The sequence below is a fragment of the Mandrillus leucophaeus genome, unplaced genomic scaffold, assembly GCF_000951045.1.
Source record: "Mandrillus leucophaeus isolate KB7577 unplaced genomic scaffold, Mleu.le_1.0 Scaffold616, whole genome shotgun sequence".
In the NCBI taxonomy this organism is placed as follows: domain Eukaryota; kingdom Metazoa; phylum Chordata; class Mammalia; order Primates; family Cercopithecidae; genus Mandrillus; species Mandrillus leucophaeus.
In genome coordinates, this window is record NW_012106653.1 from 1,665,470 (window position 1) to 1,686,552 (window position 21,083).

At 37.6% G+C, this 21,083-nt stretch overlaps 1 protein-coding gene across 7 annotated transcripts in view; it reads left to right on the top strand.

The window, feature by feature from the left end:
* The window catches only part of EYA1 (EYA transcriptional coactivator and phosphatase 1), a 346,385-nt gene that overhangs the window by 217,128 nt on the left and 108,174 nt on the right, over positions 1 to 21,083 (top strand). For 3 of the 7 annotated variants that reach the window (XM_012000091.1, XM_012000093.1, XM_012000096.1), the window contains 3 exons: positions 2,382 to 2,451; positions 2,772 to 2,917; positions 7,138 to 7,275. In XM_012000091.1, coding sequence (XP_011855481.1) covers positions 2,382 to 2,451; positions 2,772 to 2,917; positions 7,138 to 7,275 — 354 coding nt within the window. Of the gene's footprint in view, positions 1 to 2,381; positions 2,452 to 2,771; positions 2,918 to 7,113; positions 7,276 to 21,083 lie in introns of all 7 variants that reach the window. The other 4 variants (XM_012000092.1, XM_012000095.1, XM_012000094.1 and 1 more) reach the window with 3 other exon arrangements.

Genomic DNA, 21,083 nt, shown 5'->3' on the forward strand with positions numbered 1-21,083 from the left:
CGACACTATTCACAATAGCAAAGACTTGGAACCAACCCAAATGTCCATCAATGATAGACTGGATTAAGAAAATGTGGCACATATACACCATGGAATAAAAAAGGATGAGTTCATGCAGCCATAAAAAAAGATGAGTTCATGTCCTTCTTAGGGACATGGATGAAGCTGGAAACCATCATTCTGAGCAAACTATCTCAAGGACAGAAAACCAAACACCACATATTCTCACTCATAGGTGGGAACTGGACAGTGAGAACACTTGTACACAGGGTGGAGAACATCACACACCGGGGACTGTCATGGGGTGGGGGGAAGGGGGAAGGATAGCATTAGGAGAAATACCTAATGTAAATGACGAGTTAATGGGTGCAGCAAACCAACATGGCACATGTATACCTATGTAACAAACCTGCACGTTGTGCACATGTATCCTAGAACTTAAAGTATGATTTAAAAAATTTTAAAAAGCCCAAAAGATATGACTTATTACATGGCCTTTGACACATTCAGTAATTTTAAGCACACCTAACTAGGTGAGTAGTTATAAGACAGCATTGTGGGTTCTTCACGTTTATTTCATAAGGGATACTACTTACTGCAATCTATATTGCTAAAGAGCTGAATTAGGTTTATTATGTATGTTTATATAAAACTTAAAATAATTAAACCATTCTTCACATTATTGTGGTTTTAAACATCTACTTTGCTTATGCCCTAATTCTCACATTCTTTTTAAACAAACAGTGTGTGTTGATTCCCTCTACCACCTGCCAGGCCCTGTCAGGTGCTGAGGAAACAGGATAATAAGAAGTCTAATCCCTCTCTTCTATAAGTTGCAGTCTTTAACTGACCATCCCACAGTTCTTTATGTGTCATCCTTCCCACGCGTATCAGACAGAACTAGTCTTTGCACCTTCGCACCTGCGGCATCTGGCACCGCACCTGAAACAGAGTAGTGGCTCCATATGTGCCAGATGATGGGGTGTACCAGCTGGGCTGGGTTGCCATCTCTTCAGTACAGATGCTGTCTCTGCCAAGCGGCCAGCCAGATGTTTGAAGTCTGGGAGCTTACAAGAGTGGTACGAATCTAGATCTACTGTCCCTGGACAGGCCTTGTTTGTTTTACAAGGAAAGGATTACTCATAGATTTGAAGACTCTAGTCCAATTCTACCACTGTCGTCCCAAACAAAAGCTGGAAAATTGAATTTGAGAAACACAAATGTACCAGTGTGACAATGGGAAAACTTTATGAAACTTTGAGTACATGGAACCTTCTAAAAGGATTTTAGTGTAGAATAGAATTAATAAATAATAGAGCCTCTGAAGATAGTAATTGTTGGTAGAAGAATAAAATAAACTTATTATATCTTATAATAATTGCCCCCAAGGAATATGCATCTTAGCCCGATAGAGATTAGGGAATTGGAGGAAAAAAAATGTACATGTGATAAACGGAAATATGTGTAGATATATATGTATGTATATAAACATACACATATATGTAGATTTATATGTATGTCAATTGACTCTGTTTACAATGAAATAAGCTGAAACTGCCATTTTCAGGACTTTGTTAACATAGGTTTTTGCTTCTTTAGTTCAGAATTAGAGTACAAGAACATTTGCTAGGACTTTAGTGCATTATTTAATCAAGTGAATGTGATTAAGAAGAAAAGTTCTGCATGAATGCTTAAATACCTCTTTAAAAAATAAAGGCAAACCTTTTTTTAGTTGAACATAGAAGTTGATCACATATAACTAAAAGGCAAAGGAACACCCGGATCAGCACAGGAAAAAACAGGCTTAGCTTGCAACTTGAGAAATTTAAGATAGTTATAGGAATGCATTTTTACTAAAAACCATTGCTAAATCAATGTAGGCAAATGAGGATCTATCCTGGTTCTTCTCACCTGAGAGAAGATTAGACCACCTTTCTTGGTAATACAGCCTCAGGTTTGTGTGTTCTCACTGAACACAAACAATAGGCTGGCTGACCTTTCACATTCCCACCCAATCCTGCAATTCAGCTTCATACCTCCCCTTTCAGTACAGCTTTCCAAACAGTAGCCAGGACTCCTCGTACTATTGAAGTATTGCCACTGTAAAAACTCACAGCATGCCGGCAGGTATTTGAGAAGATTGTGATGATGTTTTCTAACAGTTCATTTAAAACTAGAGCCCTTAATCAGTTTCTATTCGTTCCTCTCTATAGTTTCTGTTAGGTGGAACCATATGAAATTGCCATCTCTGCAGGTCACAAAGATCAATTATCTGAAATTACATATGGCCAATCTATAGCTGAAAATATATCAGTGTTTTCTGTATATTTTGTATTTTGTTTGGATTATTGTGCATTATTTTGTTTTGTTTTGTTTTTCAGCAATTGGGAGCAGTAGCTTCAGCCCACGACCAACTCACCAGTTCTCTCCACCACAGATTTACCCTTCCAAGTAAGATGTATTTTTCTCTTAATCAATAAATAACTTCTCTGAGTAGACTTTTATTTATTTCAAGTCATGTCTGTGCCCACATGTTCCATCTTAATTTAAATGAAAGTGCATTTCATAGAGATGTAAATATATTGACACAAATTTATTTTGAGCATCATGTAGTGGAGACACTGAAGTATTTCAGTGTTTTGTCAATTCTGTGTGAAAGTTTTACTTTAAGATACAATATTTAGCTGGAATTTGTGATGTGGTTGTTAATCGGTTTGCATGTTTCCATCTAATGCATGGGCTTTCTATTTTCTGTCATTTCTGACAAATAGCAGACCATACCCACATATTCTCCCTACCCCTTCCTCACAAACTATGGCTGCATATGGGCAAACACAGTTTACCACAGGAATGCAACAAGCTACAGCCTATGCCACGTACCCACAGCCAGGACAGCCGTACGGCATTTCCTCATATGGTGAGTAACCTGCTATTATAGTGATGGTATTATCGCATGGGCATGCATGTATTAACATATTTGAGTGGTACTTGAAGACCCAATCCTCGGCCAGTTTAGAAAGTGTTGTCACGTTCTGTGTGTAAATTCTTAGTGTGATTGTTTCTAATGAGCCTTATAAGAACTGGCAGCAGCTTATCTTGAGGTCAGAGGTAGCGAAAAGATTGTGTGGTTCGTATGCCTTCTGCTCTCATTTTTCTCCATTTATATCTCAACCCTGAATTTGCCATTTGAGCACTGGGCTGTGGAATCCAAGATATTTTTGTGCATATTTGTGATAAAACGTCTGTGAATGAAGTCTTTGGGGGTACAGATTCATTTCCTATTTATCAGATGCCTAGCTGTGATTAGGGACGTACAAGTAGAATTCAACAAACTCTTGCTTTAAACTCGAGGGTGGTAATAGTCTCAAATTTCAGCATTATCGACCATTAGGAAAAGTGATCTATATATCACTGCCTGGACTGCACTTTGAAGAGGCAAATCAGGAAACATTTAAAGCTCACATAGACATTTGTTCCTTCCCACCTGGAGATTATCTTTATCTTGGTGTAATTTAACTCACTTGTTACGGGTCAATACCTGTAAATTAAAAATAAATCCAACAAAATCTCAAAGCTTAATTAAAAAAAAAACTCAGAATTTCAAAATACGTTTTCTTCCATTAAATTGTCATTGCGATTCTAAGTAGATTGAGCTGAATAGAAACACTCGAATTATTGGCATTTTATTAAGAAAAGAATAAAACTGGCCGGGCGCGGTGGCTCAAGCCTGTAATCCCAGCACTTTGGGAGGCCTTGACGGGTGGATCACGAGGTCAGGAGATCGAGACCATCCTGGCTAACACGATGAAACCCCGTCTCTACCAAAAAATACAAAAAACTAGCCGGGCGAGGTAGCGGGCGCCTGTAGTCCCAGCTACTCGGGAGGCTGAGGCAGGAGAATGGCGTGAACCCGTGAGGCGGAGCTTGCAGTAAGCCGAGATCGCGCTACTGCACTCCAGCCTGTGAGCGAGACTCTGTCTCAAATAATAATAATAATAATAATAATAATAATAAGAAGAAGAAGAAGAAGAAGAAGAAGAAGAAGGTAAATTACTTTGTTCCTTTTAATTCTATCTCAAACAAAATCGACCATATATGAATTTCTTATAAAATATATACAAATAACCTAAATTTTATATGACTTTAGCATTTATAGTTTTATTTTAAAACTATCAGAACCTAATGTTATCTAGATAGGTATTTTTAAAGTAGACTTTAGAGACAGTCCTAAAATGGAATTTTTAGAATTATGTCTCATTTCCATAACTTTTATTCACAGTTTCTCTTAATAATATTAGCTATAGATTAAATTTAGCTGGAATTTATTTTCAAACTATTCTTGGACTAAAAGAAGAAAAAGGATCAGCTTCCATTCTATAATAGAAGTCAAGGCAGTCTTTGATTTATGTTCTCAAATTTTATTTGTGAGATGGTTATTTGAAGTGTAAATGTATTTTCCAGTCCACATGGTTCTGAAGCACTGTCAGCCCACCAGTGCTGTCATTGGAAGGTGCCATTCCCATCACGGCCCTGGCTACCAGCCACACACCTTTCTTCTTCCTTCTCCTCCCCATTCAGTCATGGTGGGACCTGGACATCTCCCTTTGCCAATTTCTGAGCTCTGGGTTAGGGGTTCCTCCAGTTCTAAACCACTAATGAATGCCCTTGTCTGAAATAGCTATTCAAAGATTGTGAGATGAGCAAAAGGTCTGGGAATAGAATCAGAACTAGCAGAGTGAGGATGGGGATTGTAATGGGATAGGTGGGGATAGGGGATGGGGGAGAGAGTGAGGCTCAGTGTGGTGAAGGGCTTTGATTCCAGAGTTTTCCATGGTTATAAATTCCCAGGGAATAATTTTCAGTTCTTAGCATTTTCCTAATAACCCCCTGTCTTCTCTTTTGGGAACTTGAGTACAAGGAGATGCCCTGAGTACTTCTGATCCAAAAGTTCTATTTTGGGGGCCAATGCATTGAAAAATATGGCATCCTTCTCCCCTTTGCTCTTTCATGAAAGAAGAGCACATAGCTTGGGTTTTAACTGCTGATAGTCAAAGCTCAGATGGTCTTACAAAACTTTCTCCAAGGACTTGTGCTCTCGACTTTCTATTGAGACCCTGTAAGAAGAGATTGGCATATCTTTTTATCATGAGAATGATAGATCAATGGGGAAACACAAATTCATTCTGTTTTTTGCTGGATCTGCTTAGAGTCTGCCAGTGAAATGAGTTTGCCACCTTGTAGGTAGAAGTCACAGAGATAAGCGTGGCTATGGGTGCTTTCTAGCTCTTTCTGCCTTTCCTTACATGTTCTTATCACAAAGATCCCCATCTGGAACCAATAAGCTAAAAACAGAATCAAAATACATGAATTAGGCTGGGCACAGTGGCTCAAACCTGTAATCCCAGGACTTTGGGAGGCCGAGGTGGGCAGATCACAAGGTCAGGAGATCGAGACCATCCTGGCTAACATGGTGAAACCCCATCACTACTAAACAAAAAACTGGCCGGGTGTGGTGGTGGGTGCTGGTAGTCCCAGCTACTCGGGAGGCTGAGGCAGGAGAATGGCGTGAACCCAGGAGGCGGAGCTTGCAGTGAGCAGAGATCACACCACTGTACTCCAGTCTGGGTGACAGAGCAAGACTCTGTCTCAAAAAAAAAAAAAAAGACATGAATTATTGGCATTTTATTGGTATAGGTGAAGGCTGGAAGCACATCAGTATAGTCTCAAATGCAGCAAGAGGTGGAAAATCCCTAGCGGTGACAACATGGAAAGAAAGGGATTTTCTAAAGCCATCATGCCACCTGTCTGGGGCAGGTGTATTTCCAGGGACCATTTCTATGTATGGGTTATTCATTGATTTGGGATTACCTCTACAGGGAAAAATCACATTTTTTAAATGTTAAGGTTGTGTTAAGACTTAAATGTTAAGGTCATTATGAAGTTATTTAGAGATACTGCAGGAATTAGAGTAGGCACTCTCAGCCAAGAGTCAGATTCTCCCACTGCCTTAAAGCAATTACTTAGCTGCACTCTGCTGATGAGATTCCCCTAAAATGGAAATAAACAGTAAGACTACTGTGTATTCTAGATCCTAAAGATATCATTTATTTTAAGTACAAAGCAAAATTATTTAAAAATGTGAATTCCCTTGGCAGAAATTTTCCTCCCCTCCCTCTATGAAAATGAAGGAGAGTTGTTAACATGCATGACTGTCTCTAATTGTAATTAATTAAAGACAGAGCTTAGCCCCATACCTCAGTGCTGCCAATTCCAAGTTCCAAAATTACGTTATTAGTCTGATGTTTGGGGAAGTATTTGGGGGCCACAAATACATCATTTTTATATTATTATATAATAGAAACAAAAGTACTTTAGACTACATTGAAAACAGTTGTAGACAAATATTTCACACTAAAAGGGACAAAAGGAAACTGCTGGTCAACCTCACTTGTTTATAAATCACTGCTGTTTTGTAAGATTCAGCTCGTTAGTATTCTGCTTCCTTTGTGCTTATTTTCTGATAGGACCTAGATATTCAGGAAAAGCCTTTCCACCATATTGTTTAGCTCTGTGCCCAGTATTGCGTCTTTGGACTTCAAAATGAGTTGGTACTGAAATCGGCTTTGTAGTAGAAAGAGTAAAGGAGGGAAAAATACTGTGACTGTATAGTATCTAATTAATCATATATATATGATTATCATATATATGATTGTATAAATCATATATATAAAGGATTTTAATTTTGACACTAGTCAATATAGCAACTTTGGGATCATTTAGCTAAAATTTAATTATGGCTATTTCTTGACTGTGAAGGAGATGATCTTCAACTCTTACATTAAAACAACAAAATGAAGTATGAAAATATATCACAGGAGTTACATTTTATAGAAGGGATGTGTGTTAAAGTGCAGTAAAACGAGAGAATAATGTGAATAGGCATTCAAATCTGTAATCCTGGATTTAAAAAATTGAAGTTGTACTTTATGGTATTTCATTGTATGCATATATACCCTTTATTTTTGAGATAAGATTGGGGAAGCATTTGTAGTTAAACGGTTGTGGAAGTGTATGTTTTTGTATATTTGCCAGCTTTTGAAAATGGACAGATAGATAAGCTATCACTAACTGATTTAGGTGCATTGTGGGCAGGCATCAAGACTGAAGGTGGATTGTCACAGTCTCAGTCGCCTGGACAGACAGGATTTCTCAGCTATGGCACAAGCTTCAGTACCCCTCAACCTGGACAGGCCCCATACAGCTACCAGATGCAAGGTCTGTATACACACATTGCTATTTTCCTTAACCCTATAGGTTGATAGTTAACTTCTAAAGTGGAATCTGATGTTCCATGTAAGTAGTAAATCAGGATGGCAACTGGATTGGGCTTAGAGGCAGGACACCTGCTTCTAGTTTGTTTCGTCACTAACCTATTTTCTTTTCTTTTTTTTTTTTTTTTTTTTGAGACAGAGTCTCACTCTGTCGCCCAGGCTGGAGCGCAGTGGCCGGATCTCAGCTCACTGCAAGCTCCGCCTCCATTTTCTAGGCCTAAATTTCCGTATTTGTAACATCAGGGGGTTAGACTGAATGATCTCTAAGATTCTTTCCAAAAAGCACTAAGTTTTTTGTGAAGTTGACATTTTTGCCTTTGTGTCTTCTGTCAGTTATAAAAGAAATTAAAAAGTCAAAAGTCAGCCATGTAGGAGGTTGTGATACGGTATATACTAAAAACTTGCTCACTTGATATTACCATCCAACTTTTCCAAAGGGCTGTTTTCTTTATTTTCATTATGAAGTGAGGCTTGGGAAGTGACAGTCATAGCTCTAGAAATAAAGTATGTGATAAGTGTTGAATAATAATCTCCCAAAGACCAGTTGATCAGATTTACAGACACCCAGTGAATCTTTAAGAAAATGCTTGTAAGAATCAGCCCCTGGGTTCTGTTTTTGAAACTATAGGCAAGACATAATGTAAGTACAAGTCAAATGGAATGACAACTGTCATCTTCAAAGCTGGTCTCAAGAATGCATAGACATTACTAAAAAGTAGCACATTTGTTATCTTGCAAATAGATCTTTAAAGTGCTTGAGAATAGTTCTCACATAATTTAAACATTTTCCTAATATCCTGTCTTTACTACAGTTCAGTTCAATGAATCATATTCGGCCTCCTAATAGTGCCAAGCCATAGTTGAATCAAATCCCTGATTATCTCTTTTTGATTGAAGGGGTTCTTTTTATAGTTGTTGTTTTTATATATTTTATCTTATTCTCCATTGCATTAATATTTGTTTATTGCAGACAAATTATAAAATACAGAGAAGCAAAAATATAGTCTATGTCTCATACATTTATTACTATCATTTTATGTTTATCTGGATACACAGTATGGGCCCATTATTATATAACACAGTATTGCAACCTGCTGTTTTTAGTAACAAGTACATTTTAATCATCTTTTCACATCAATAAGTTCTGTTCTGTGGTATCCTTTTAATGGCTACATGGAATTAAATAGGTATGTCTTATTTAACTAATTCCCTATTATTTGACATTTAGAGCAATGCTATGCATGTCTTAATTATTTCCTTTAATTATTTCCTTTGATTATTTCCTTCGAATAAGTTTAAGTATAGAATTTCTACATAAATTGTTTTATGCTCCTTTAAGGATTTCCTATACATTTACACAAGGAAGTGCTGGGTGTCCAAATGTACACATTTGATAATACCTTTCTTTGAAAAAAGTGTCATTTTGATAGGTACAAGATTTAGTTTTATACACATTTAGAAAAAACATAAAACATTTTTTCTTCTCTTCAGTGGCAGTCATCTTTATTTTATTATTTTTCACATTAAAGATCTCAGCCTTTTTAAATGTTTCATTAATATGTTTCCTTAAGAATGATATATTTATGTGTGTGTGTGTGTGTGTATGTATATACATATATTTCAATTTATCATTTTTAAGAGTCTATTTTCCTGTATAGCAAACTACAATTTTAGGGGACAAGATCCATTAAGCTTTTCATATTTGATTTTGCATTTGATTCAAAAGGCCTGAACTATAAAGTTTTGACATATTCAGTGATTACAAAATAAAAACTGTTTTATAACAGATAGCATTTATTGGTAGAAGGATATTATTTATGTGCCTGATTCCAAAACTTTTATGCAGCTTTGGAATAAAATGTTCTACACATGCTGAATATCAATTGAGTAAAGGAATATAAAGAACAAAAAGTGATGGAAAGACTTTATTAATGAATTTAACAGTCCTGGGCTCTAGTAAAGAAATGGATCATAAGGCAGACAAGGTCTGTTTGCTCACAGAGCTTTCATTCTTGCCAAAGAGAGAGACAGTAGACAAGCAACCAACTAAATGATACAATTGCAGATTCCTCCAGGAGATACCAGGAAAATAAAGAGTGCTGGAGGGGTCCCAGGGTCTACCAGGGTGCCTGTGGTATCCAGGTCTCCTTGAGGAGAAGTGGATCCTAAAAGTGGGAAAGAGGCAAGTGAAGTGCCCTGCCCAGAGCAGAGCTACAGAATTGTATGGTTCTGGGCCTGTGCCCGTCCACAGTCTTGCCATTACCTGTCCACCAAAAGCTAAGTACAGAAACTGAGAGTTAGCATCTAGAAACTTTCATAGTCAGTCAATAATAAGTTTTATGTTTATTGAATCAAATACTTTTTTTTAAAATGAGACTTGTACTCTCTCTTGTTTTAGGGAAATTTTTTTTTTTTCCTTTAAAAGTACATTACTTTGTGTTTTGCTCAGTTATCAGTCTGTGGAGGACTAGAGGAAAAAACCAATCCTGGACCTCAGATAATTTGAGAAATGTGCTTGAGAGTTACTTTTATCTTGCTCCTCTCCCAGATCAAAACTTATGCAGCAGAAACAATTCAAAACCAGCCATTAGAGTATAGTGCATAAAAAAGGGGAAATGAATGAGTAGAAAAGGAAATGAATTTGGAAGAAAATAAAACTATTTTTTAAAAGAAATAAGGACATGGATAGCACCAAATAAGGCATTGCTTTTCTATCCACAGATTTATTATCATCTGGGCTTACTGGATATTGCATTAAAACCTTTTGTGTGTTTTTGTACATCCCTTAGTTGAATGGCCTTTCCAATGGGACATTAGGACCCATTTCCCATGACTGAGGCATTGTTTCACATGACTATTTTTATAATGATATTTTATTCAGTTTTAGACTATTAGGTTGAGTATTCCTAATCGAAAAATCTGAAATCGAAAATGATTCAAAATTTAAAACTTTTTGAGCACTCACATGATGCTCAAAGAAAATGCTTATAGGAGCATTTTGGATTTCAGATTTTTGGGTTAGGAATGCTCAACCAGTATGTAATGCAAATATTCCAAAATTTGAAAAAATTCAAAATCCAAAACATTTCTGCTCCCAAGCATTTCAGATAAGGGATTTGCAACCTGTAATATGACTTCCACATATTAAGCCAGATGATAATATACTATTAATTTGAAAATTAACTTGCCAAAATAATGATGGATAATGCTATATAGTTAGCTACAGAATGTATATGGCCAGATTTGGGTACTTAATTGTGATTAATATGTAGTTCTTAAATATTAAATGCAGTATGAATACTTCTTCACCATTATTCAATGATTTTGGCCACCTAGTTGTGGGATTCTGTTGACCTTTGAGTGTCTTTTCAATACATGTTTTTTAATATAGTAATTTCTACAACGTCTAAAATTATTTTCAAAATTCCCTCAGTTCTTTTAATCCTTAATGAATAGCAGTGATTTTTTTTTTTTTTTTTTTGCTTATATCAGTTTCATCTTATAGCTATTAAAATGTATTTGAATCTTGGATGAGAATATATTTTGGCAACATGGGGGATATTTTTGCCTAGCTTTATTTCCGGGAAATCTTTTCAACTTTTAAAATATAAGGTATGATGACTAGTTATTCAGAGATTTAGCTGTTCGAATTTAATATCAGAATTTTACAATGATAGAAGAACTATTCTAGTAGCCCAGGGGAAATATTCTAGTAGCCCCAAAAACTGAAGTGTGATGTGTATGCTTCCTTTAAGTGTTTTGCTGATTAAATAAAATTTATGATGATCACCTCTTTGGTTCTATCAAACTTAGAAAGACTGGAGTAAAGGTATAGTGAAATCTGGCTCCCTGGTTAGCAGTATGGGTTCTGGAGTAAGACTGGCTGTTAGCAGTTCTGCCTTTGCTTTCTGTGGGCCTTCAGCATGCGACTTGACTCCTTCACATCTGTTTCCTTATCTGGAATATGGGCGTGAGATCTCCCACAATAGTGTTGTGAGATGTCATTGAGATTGTAAATCACTCTGACCAACCTATGGTACAGAGTAAGAACTCAAATGATTGTTGTCAGTTTTACTGCTCTCATTGCAGTGGTGATTGGTTACTATTATTTTCATTATTATTATTATGGTCCAGCTTTCTGGAGTAGTTCCAGATTAGGTAGCATTACCTAAATGCTGCTTCTCTTCCCCCCACAACACACGAAATATAATTAAAATTTTAATATGTATAATAACATATATAACACAATATATTTTAGCCATGAAAGGGAACTTTAAGAAACCAATAACCAAATAAGCATAGCAAAAAAGGAACCAGATGTAATTAATACGCTGGCATGGAAGGAAACTTACTATCAACAAAGGTCAAGCTTTTTGTACATGATCCCCAAAAAAGTGGGGGAGAAACAAAATGAAGAAAATCAGAAGAGAGGAAAAGCTGTATGGCAACAGTGGTGAATGGGGTCTTGGAAAGTGAGAGTGAGGAAGCAAGGAAGAGTCACTGGCAAAAAATAAACTCAGCTCTGCAGGGGTGGGAGAGAGTCAGTCATCAACCAAGTCCTTCTTGGTCATGAGAGGTCCTGCAGTCACATCTCTGCTTTGACTGCTAAGAATGTGTGGAGAAAGAGGTCTCCAACAGTCACTGAAGCATCAAATTGTTTAGTTCAGAAAATTTGGGAAGAAGATGGGAAGGTGATAAGCTGTGCTATGTAGAGATGGAAAACACTGGTGCCCATACAACAAAATAAAATAACAATTGACATTTATTGTTTACTTTTTATATGCCAAGGAGTAACCTAGTTATTTCCCTTGTGGCATCTTATTTAATCTTTACATAAATCTGAACAGTGACTTTAAAAAGATAAGAACCTGGCCGGGCGCGGTGGCTCATGCTTGTAATCCCAGCACTTTGGGAGACTGAGGCAGGTGGATCACGAGGTCTGGAAATCAAGACCATCCTCCCTAACACGGTGAAACCTCGTCTCTACTAAAAATACAAAAAATTAGCCAGGCGTGGTGGTGGACGCCTGTAGTACCAGCTACTTGGGAGGCTGAGGCAGGAGAATGGCGTGAACCTGGGAGGCAGAGCTTGCAGTGAGCCGAGATCGCGCCACTGCAGTCTAGCCTGGGCAACAAAGTGAGGCTCTGTCTCAAAAAAAAAAAAAAAAAAAAAAATACCTGTGGCACTTTGGGAGGCCGAGGTGGGCAGATCACCCGAAGTCAGGAGTTTGAGACTAGCCTGGCCAACATGGCGAAACCCCGTCTCTACTAAAAGTACAAAAATTAGCCAGGTGTAATGTCACGTGCCTGTAATCCCAGCTACTCTGGAGGCTGAGGTAAGAGAATCTTGGGACCGTGAGGTTCAGTGAGACAAGATCATGCCACTGCACTCCAGCATGGGCAACGGAGTGAGACTCTGTTTTCAAAAAATGAATGAATGAATGAGAACCTGAAAATGCTAAAGAATGCATAAAATTAGTAATTTAGTTTGTATAATATCAACAGTTAATCAAGAATGGTTACTCAAAACGGAGAATGACTTAGAACTGTCAAACCTTGTGGTTGTACATACACCTAAATTACAGAGTTTGCAGGAGTGGCTTTTAAAGAAAACTACAAAAAGCCAAAATGTAGTTGCTTGGTCTTTAAATTTTCTGAAGGGCAGGCTTGATCGTTAGAACTAAACCATTGCATTACATACTTAGTTATATAACTAGTCAAACACCAACTCATGAAGCTCTCAAAAAAACTTCTTAGAAAACTCATTTCTGAGCACTGTCAGTGCTTAACACTTAGACAGCCTTTAAAGGGCAGATTTGGCAATTTATGGCCATTTTGCCACTGTCAAGCCTTGTGAACTGGGCCAGCCTTACTTGGTGCCCTCATTTGCTCCAAGTGATCCTTCTGGAGTCACCCTTTCAGCTCCAACTTTCAATGCTTCTGTCCTGCCAAGCAGGCTTCTGTGAATCTGATGCATGCCATTTTAAACTAATTCGTCATGCATGCTCTAACACTAAAATTCCATGAAATAAAACCTCAGTGATTGGAAAATCTAATTGTTTTCACCTTTGCCGCAAGATCACTGTAAATTCTATTCCTGCTTTAATTTTTCTTTTGTGCACCACTAAAAAATTAGAAACTTAAGTTCAGCTGAGAAAGACAAAGTGTTCTTCCTCATAAACAATTGTAGGGTTCAACCTGAGGAGGTGAAATCTTTGCTTATTCATTTTTGACGTTTTCCTGTTCCGCAGTGTTAGCTTTGGTGTTTCTGGAAGAAGTTTTGGAATCGTCTGAGGAGGTTTTTCTTCACACACCATTGACAAAGCTGATGCAGATGAGTTAGCTGAATGGGTGGGTGTGGATGGACAGAGTGTGCCTGGAGACCCTTGGGTCAGTTCTGCAAAAAAATATGTTTTTACTGCTGCTTACCAATCAAAGGGCACTGGCCACAAGAGTGAAACTGGGTGTCGTGTGTGAGTTTGTGTGTGCGTGCACGCATGCATGAAAGGTAAGAAAACTGCTTAGCAGAAGCAACTTTGGCTTCTGATTGCTTTCACAGAATATCTCCCCAGTGTGTCACAAATAACCTTTATTCTCCTTTTATGTAAAAGAAACAACTAACTTGAAATCAAATCTTTAAAAATGCAAGGTCTGCACCTATCGTCACCATCCATTTAACTCCACATACAATATAGATTTATGGTTCCATCTAATACAGAAAACATTGAACTATCTTTATAATGGTGGTACCCAATCATATGAGGAAAATAAAATTTTGTTTAGCAATTTGACTGAGGTAAGAAAGTGTAGAGTTCACTTGCAGAAGATTTTCACACACCTACAAAACAAAACCATTAAAATTAAGTTGTTACTTAACTGGTTAAGCCTCAGCTCTGTGGAAAACCCAGCTTTCCATAATAGCTTAGTTCTAGTGATTCTAGACTATTAAAGGTAACGAATATCTTTAGTCATATTTTAATCTCCAGTATCTAGTATTATGTCTAAAATATACAAATGTTTGTTAGAAGTGGGGAGGTCTATGTCACAATGAATGTTAGAAATTAAGGTTCATGAAAAACTCTGATTTTCTTCATTTGGGGAAATGGATTTGGAATGTAGCATAATAAAAATTCAGTTAATTCACCATTTACAAGAGCAAAGACAAAGACATGGAATCAACCTAAATGCCCATCAGTGGTAAACTGGATAAAGAAAATGTGGTGCATATACACCATGGAAAACTATGCAACTATAAAAAAAGAATGAGGTCATGTCCTTTGCAGGAACATGGATGGAGCTGGAGGCCATTATCCTTAGCAAACTGACACAGGAACAGAAAACCAGATACTGTATATTCTCACCTATAAGCGGGAGCTAAATAATGAGAACGTATGGACATATGGAGGGGAACAGCACACACTGGGACCTGTCAGAGAGTGAAGGGTGGGAAGAAAGAGGGGATCAGGAAAAATAACTAATATGGCTTAATGCCTGGGTGATGAAATAATCTGTACACTAAACCTCCATGACACAAATTTACATAACAAACCTGCACATGCACCTCTGAACTTAAAAATATATAAAACATAAATAAGACATTTCAGTTAATTTATTGTCATTGTATGTTTAATGCCATCTTTCCTTGTGTTAATACTCATAGACAGAGCTGGTTGGAGACATCACAGAATCATCACGATGGTGGTATAGAATGCCTTTCTGAGTGTTTTATTGTCCTAGAATATCAATAATGGTATAGGACACTCCCATCATCCTACACCAGGGAAGGTGTCAAGATCTGCCATGATAGATCGAAGGGTCTGCACAGATGTACATTACTAAACCCAGAGGGCCCTGGAAACCCTGCTTTGTTTATTTTCCTTTAGGCTTTATTGCTCTCACGTAGAGAAGAAACTAACACAAATTCTCACTCCCTCTTGGTATATAATGTTGTTTGTTCTGCTAAAGAGATTGGGGTTCAAACTAGTAAGGAAAGACAATAAATCAAGCAAAGGTTTGTTAAAGGGTACGTGGAAGAGACACAGCTCTACCACCATCACACCTCATGCATCCCTGCCTCATTATGAAGTGGGAATGATCTGGTAACATCACGCTTGTTTCCTTTGATCTGCCTCTCTGTAACTTTTCAAATGTATGCCTGAACCACTTCAGTTTATTAGTCATTTAGAATCTAAAAATTGCTTAGCTAAATGTGCTGTTATACTTTAAAATTTTTTTATTATCTATAGAAAATGTACTTTTACTTTAAAAGATAGTGGGTTTAGGAAAATATACATTAAACTTAAACAATTAATCTGTGATAAAGCGTTTGAGATTTGCACTTTCTGGCGTAAAGTGAAATTGAAGAATAGCTTTTGAAGCTTGCACTGATGTGCCAAATTGCCCCTTAGCTGCTTTGCCACTCTTCTCATATTTATTTTTTAGTTCTTGGCATTTTATGTTCTAGATTTTTTTTTCTCAAATTGATTTTATAAGTAATACTTTGTTTCACTTCTTTTGGCATCTTGTATATTTCAAGTGTTAAACATTGGATAAAAATGTCTGGAAATCTAGGCACAGCAATAATTAGTGACCCATACCAGTATTGTTTTCTTCATGAGTTGTTTTTAGTTAAAATGTATAGAAATATATCAAGACAGGTAAATGTAAAGGCTTTGTAGTCTTTATAACCTGTGTTAAAAGTTCTATTTGGAAATAAAAACTATTACTGGGATAAAGGAAAACTTGGTCATTTAAAATCTATCTTCTAAGGAAGGGGAAAAAATCCTGATTTTAAATAGCCCATCTGGCCTTCGAAAGCTTTTCCCCAGGGAGCTGCACTAACTTCTGCCACATAGATCGCGCTTGATGATGGACATAGCCCATGGCAAAGAGGCCAGAGATGGAAAGCAAATGGACTTCTGTGAAAATACACGAGGGACAAACAGCATCCTGCTTGCCCAGTAAGTGCTAGAAAATGCTCTAAAACATGGCAAGTACAGACAGGCCCCAGCAGGTTCCAGCATTCTTGTGTTGGCTGGGATTCTGGTTTTTAATGTGAGTCCTTGTTCTCTCTGAAGTAGACCTTTGACCTACTTGTTACTCCTTTTTTTTTTTTTTTTTTTTTTAAAAAAAAAAAAAAAAGCTTTTTGAAGTTATAGCTGGGCAGTATTATCCAGGTTAAATCATACACAAAACTTTGATTTAATATTTTAAGTAACGTTTAAATAGATACAGGGTGTGCTCTTAACTACGAAGAGGTAGTGAAGATGTATTAAGAGAAGTTTTGAGGGATGCATTTGTTTAAAAACTAAAATTGCTTAGCATTTACAGAACTGCATGTCCCATACAGGATCTTCAAGCAAGACTGTTTCTTGTTTGTTATGGTTGACAGGGCCACCACTCTTTCTCTGTAGGAACCCAACATTGACAAGAAGAAAGCAAAGCAAAATCTTTATGACACACTGTCCCTGGGACACTTTATTTAGTTTACTTTTAAATTTACTATCCTAAAACAGTTACAATGAAGAGGTCCTTTAAAAATGGGATCATTTGATTCCAAATGTATTTGTTAAATTTCTTAGGTATGATTATTTCTGCCCTTAGTGTGTCTATGATTTTTGTGTAGCTAAAAATTAATACCACTTAATACCAGTTTGCTTTCAACATTACTGATTCAGGAAATCTAAAAGGTAGATTTGGCATGACAGATTAGAAAACAGTAACCTGGCACCAGAGATAATGGTCACCTTATGCATCCTCTACTTTTTGAATGAAGATGAGGACCCTCCCTCAGCCACCTCACATGATGATGTTGAAAATAACCTCAGAAAATGGATGTGGAAAGTTTGAACTCTAAATGTACTCTAAAGCCATAGGATGTTACTGCATTCTGAATTTGAAGTTTTTCTTATGCAAGCAAGACTTGTTTTCATTAATATACCTGTGATATGCCAATCTCTGAGCTATGAGAGTGAATAGCCTCTTAGGAGGGCAGGATCTGGACCATGGGTCAGTGTTCTGTTAGGATCCTAACGGCTGGACTAACAAGGTTAACATCCTGTCGGCATGCCCTGATGGTATGTGGATGTGAAGTCCTTGTACCATCTCTGGGGTCCGGTGGTATTCATAGCTCAAATAAGTGAGATTTTATGAGGTAAAAATCCATGGATACTTAATCAACTTAAAATTTTATTTGATTTAAAGTCTGCTGGACTATTTACTGGGGATTCAAAACTATTTTGACTCCTTTCAGAAGGTGCTTACGGGTCCAGAATTTAACTTTCTTTATATAATTTAAATCTGAAGTGATTATAATCTGATTTCTAAGATAATCCTTTATACATCATGTAGCTTGAAAGAAACCAGTCAGCTGAATGTGATAGGACACACCTGTAATCCCAGCTACTCAGGATGCTGAGGCACGAGAATTACTTGAACCTGGGAGGTGGAGGTTGCGGTGAGCCAAGATTGTGCCACTGCACTCCAGCCTGGGTGACAAAGTGAGACACTGTCTCTAAAAAATAAATAACCCTAGCAAAGTATTCAGATAAAATCTGTTAAAAATCAGAGTCCTCCATATAAAGTCTGAGAAATAAGCTCTATTATTATTTTTCTTTTCTCTCCCTACTCACTTTTTTTAAACTGATGAAAAAATAAAGTTGAGAGACCTTCTTTTCGCTCTTAAAATCTTTTGTGAGCCTTAAAGTCATTCTTCCAAACTGTCCCCCTCCCCACCAACAAAAATCTATGGAAAGGTCCTCAGCTGTCCCCATACCTAATACTTTATGACAATCGTGTTCTCACCAAATCCTTTAGTCACTTCCCACCTGAATTGAAATTCTTAAGCAACGGTTCAGTTCTGGCTCCCACTCGAGCCTAGATGAAGCCCTTCAAAGGCATGAGTCAGACACGGTTTATCCATCTCTATGTGAGGCAGACAGGATAAATATAGCAAATGAGCTTAAGCAACTTATGGTCACAATGAAAACAAGACTAAGGGGGACTTGCTTAGTACTGGTCTAACGAAGAGGTCAATTACATGGCATCAATTAATAGTGAGATCAGGTTTCCAGAAGATATACTCCATACAAAGAGTAACAGTCAGGGGAAGCTTATTGAACAGATGAGACTTGGGTGAGGGCTTGAAGGATGGAAAATGTGGAGTGAGGGAGGGAAGCATTAAGTAAGAGGAGCAAGACTGAGCAAGGTGAGTTTCCGATATAACAGTGATTGCATCCTAAAGTACCATGGTGAGCTGTGCATGGGGAGCTGTAGGCAACAGTCTGGTTAGAATATTCTTCTCCTGAGCACCCCCATCCCAGACCCCAAGTGGCATCTACAGGCCCAGATAAACATTTGTGTCCTTGCATTTGTAACAGTTCTCTAGCTTTTCCCCCACCCCCAGCAATTCAGAATCGTAACATTTCTTTGGTCTCAGTATACTAATGATTTTGTTGGACATTCAGATTCTTGCATTTTGCCATTAAAGAATGCCATTTCTTTTCCTGAGCTGTTTTTCTTAAATGATCAAGAAACTTCCATCAACCACGCTCAGCCACACTCCTCACCCAACTTCCCATAACCTTTCTATTCTCTCATCTTCTTTGGAGAGTTTATTCTCCCCCTATGCCAGGAGTGAGTACACTTCTTCCCTTTTTGGGGAAGCATGTGCTTTTCTTACCAGTCTAACCAGGCAGGTGTCTTCATGTCATTTTGCTGAGCACCTCCCTAGCAGGGCTGTGGCACCTAAGTAAATAACGCAGTGAGAGCTGTGACACCTGAGTGGGTGATGCAAGCTGATGTTCTTTTTGTCATCTTCATGAGTGTGTGGGATTTTCTAACTTTCTTCAAGGGATAGATGGATGATGCCCACTTCTTTTGGATCACAACAACCTCTAGAGTTGTACCTATAAAGAATGCCAGTAGATGCTGTTGATGAAACTAACTTGAAAAACTGTGTGTGTCTGTGTGTGTGTGTGTGTGTGTGTGTGTGTGTGTGTGTTTTGTGATTAGAGATAAATTATCTTCCCACTTGGAATATACAAATAATCAACTTTAAAAAAGAGCAGTGGAAGGACAAATAATGCTGTATCTTAAGAGATGTTGTGAAGGGAAACATTTTCCAGTTTCCTGTTGTGGAAATGAGTGTCTCCCCTCCATGTCAAAAAAAAAAATAACCATGGCTATGATTGTTCACAATCTTTTTATTATTTATTTATTTATTTTTGAGATAGAGTTTCGCTCTTGTCACCCAGGCTGGAGCGCAATGGCATGATCTCAGCTCACTGAAACTTCAGCCTCCTGGGTTCAAGCGATTCTCCTGCCTCAGCCTCCCAAGTAGCTGAGATTACACATCCAGCTACTTTTTGTATTTTTAGTAGAGACAGGGTTTCACCATATTGGCCAATAGTTATTTAACTAGGTAAGTTTTTCCTTTTAACCAATGAGTAAGAAGGTATCCCCACTCCCACCTCAAACTCTTACCGAGAATTATTGAAGCTTCACATGAAGCAATATCTGCCAAACTTATTGATTGAGAAATAATGGGTCATAATGGGAATTCTTTCTACTTTGAGGAATTTTCACGATATAATGTGATGTAAAACCTTTCATCATAGGATGTATCTGCTCTATTTTATTTATCTGGAGGTGTCTTTTAAGTAAAGTCATTTGTTTCTAGGAAAGAAAATACTTCTATATTATTTTGATTAAAGAATCCCAAACTTTACAAATCATTCTGTGACTGAAAGTTGTAAGTGAAGACCCTTGTAAATCCAACAGAAACTCTCAACGGATTGATCTTAAGGGAAGAAAGTCTGTTTTATTCTGATCATGTCTTGTCCTGTCTCTCTCTAGCATCCAGGTTCAAGCCTGGTGTATGACAGCCTTCTACACAAATGTGCCTCTTTTGCTAGGGCTGTATGCGAGTCTAGCAGCCCATACACTGAAGCTTTCTGGGGAGCATGAGTATTGCTATTTTGCCTTTGCTTTGTGGTGTTCTAAACTTCAGTGAAATCCGTCTGGTAGTGTTGGCACTGAAGTCTCTATTGAATTAACTATCAAAGTGGAACCCCTTATTCCAGATGATCTTTAGCTCAGCTCAAGAACCAGAAATATCCTACACAGATAGGCTCTGAATGCTTGAAGAGCATGATTACTTTCTTAGTGTACGAAGAAAGGTTATACTGGTTACATATTTTTGAAACAATTACTGAAACACCTACTGAATTGGTACTAAAAATCAGACACTTACAGGTGTTTGGTAAACACATGGATTTTCAGATCATACCCTAGTCCTTCTGCCTCAGTGAGACTGATTTCTGTGTTTGAAGGGAGGCCCAGGTATTTGCCTAGGTAGAACAAGCACTTGCTAATGACTCTGAGGCAGTTTGTCAGGCATATTTTGGAAATGGTCATTAAAAAAAAAGGGAAATAACTCACAGACAAAAACCTTGCCGTTCTGAGATGCAATTTATTATAGAGATTAAGAGCTTCAGCTCTGGAGCCAGGTGGCTGGGACTGAATCCCAGCTCTGCCACACTTGCTTATTACCGCAGGCAGTTTCTTCATCTGTAACATGGAATATAACAGCATCTACCTCCTGGGGTGGTTGTGAGGAATCAGTGAGCTCTAATAGGCAAAATGCTTTATTTGGTCCTGGCTCAGTGTAAGCACTCAAAATTTTTTAAGTGTTATTATTTGTTTTTGTCACTTCTATTTTGCTTCAAACACTTTTTAATGTAATTATAAAATA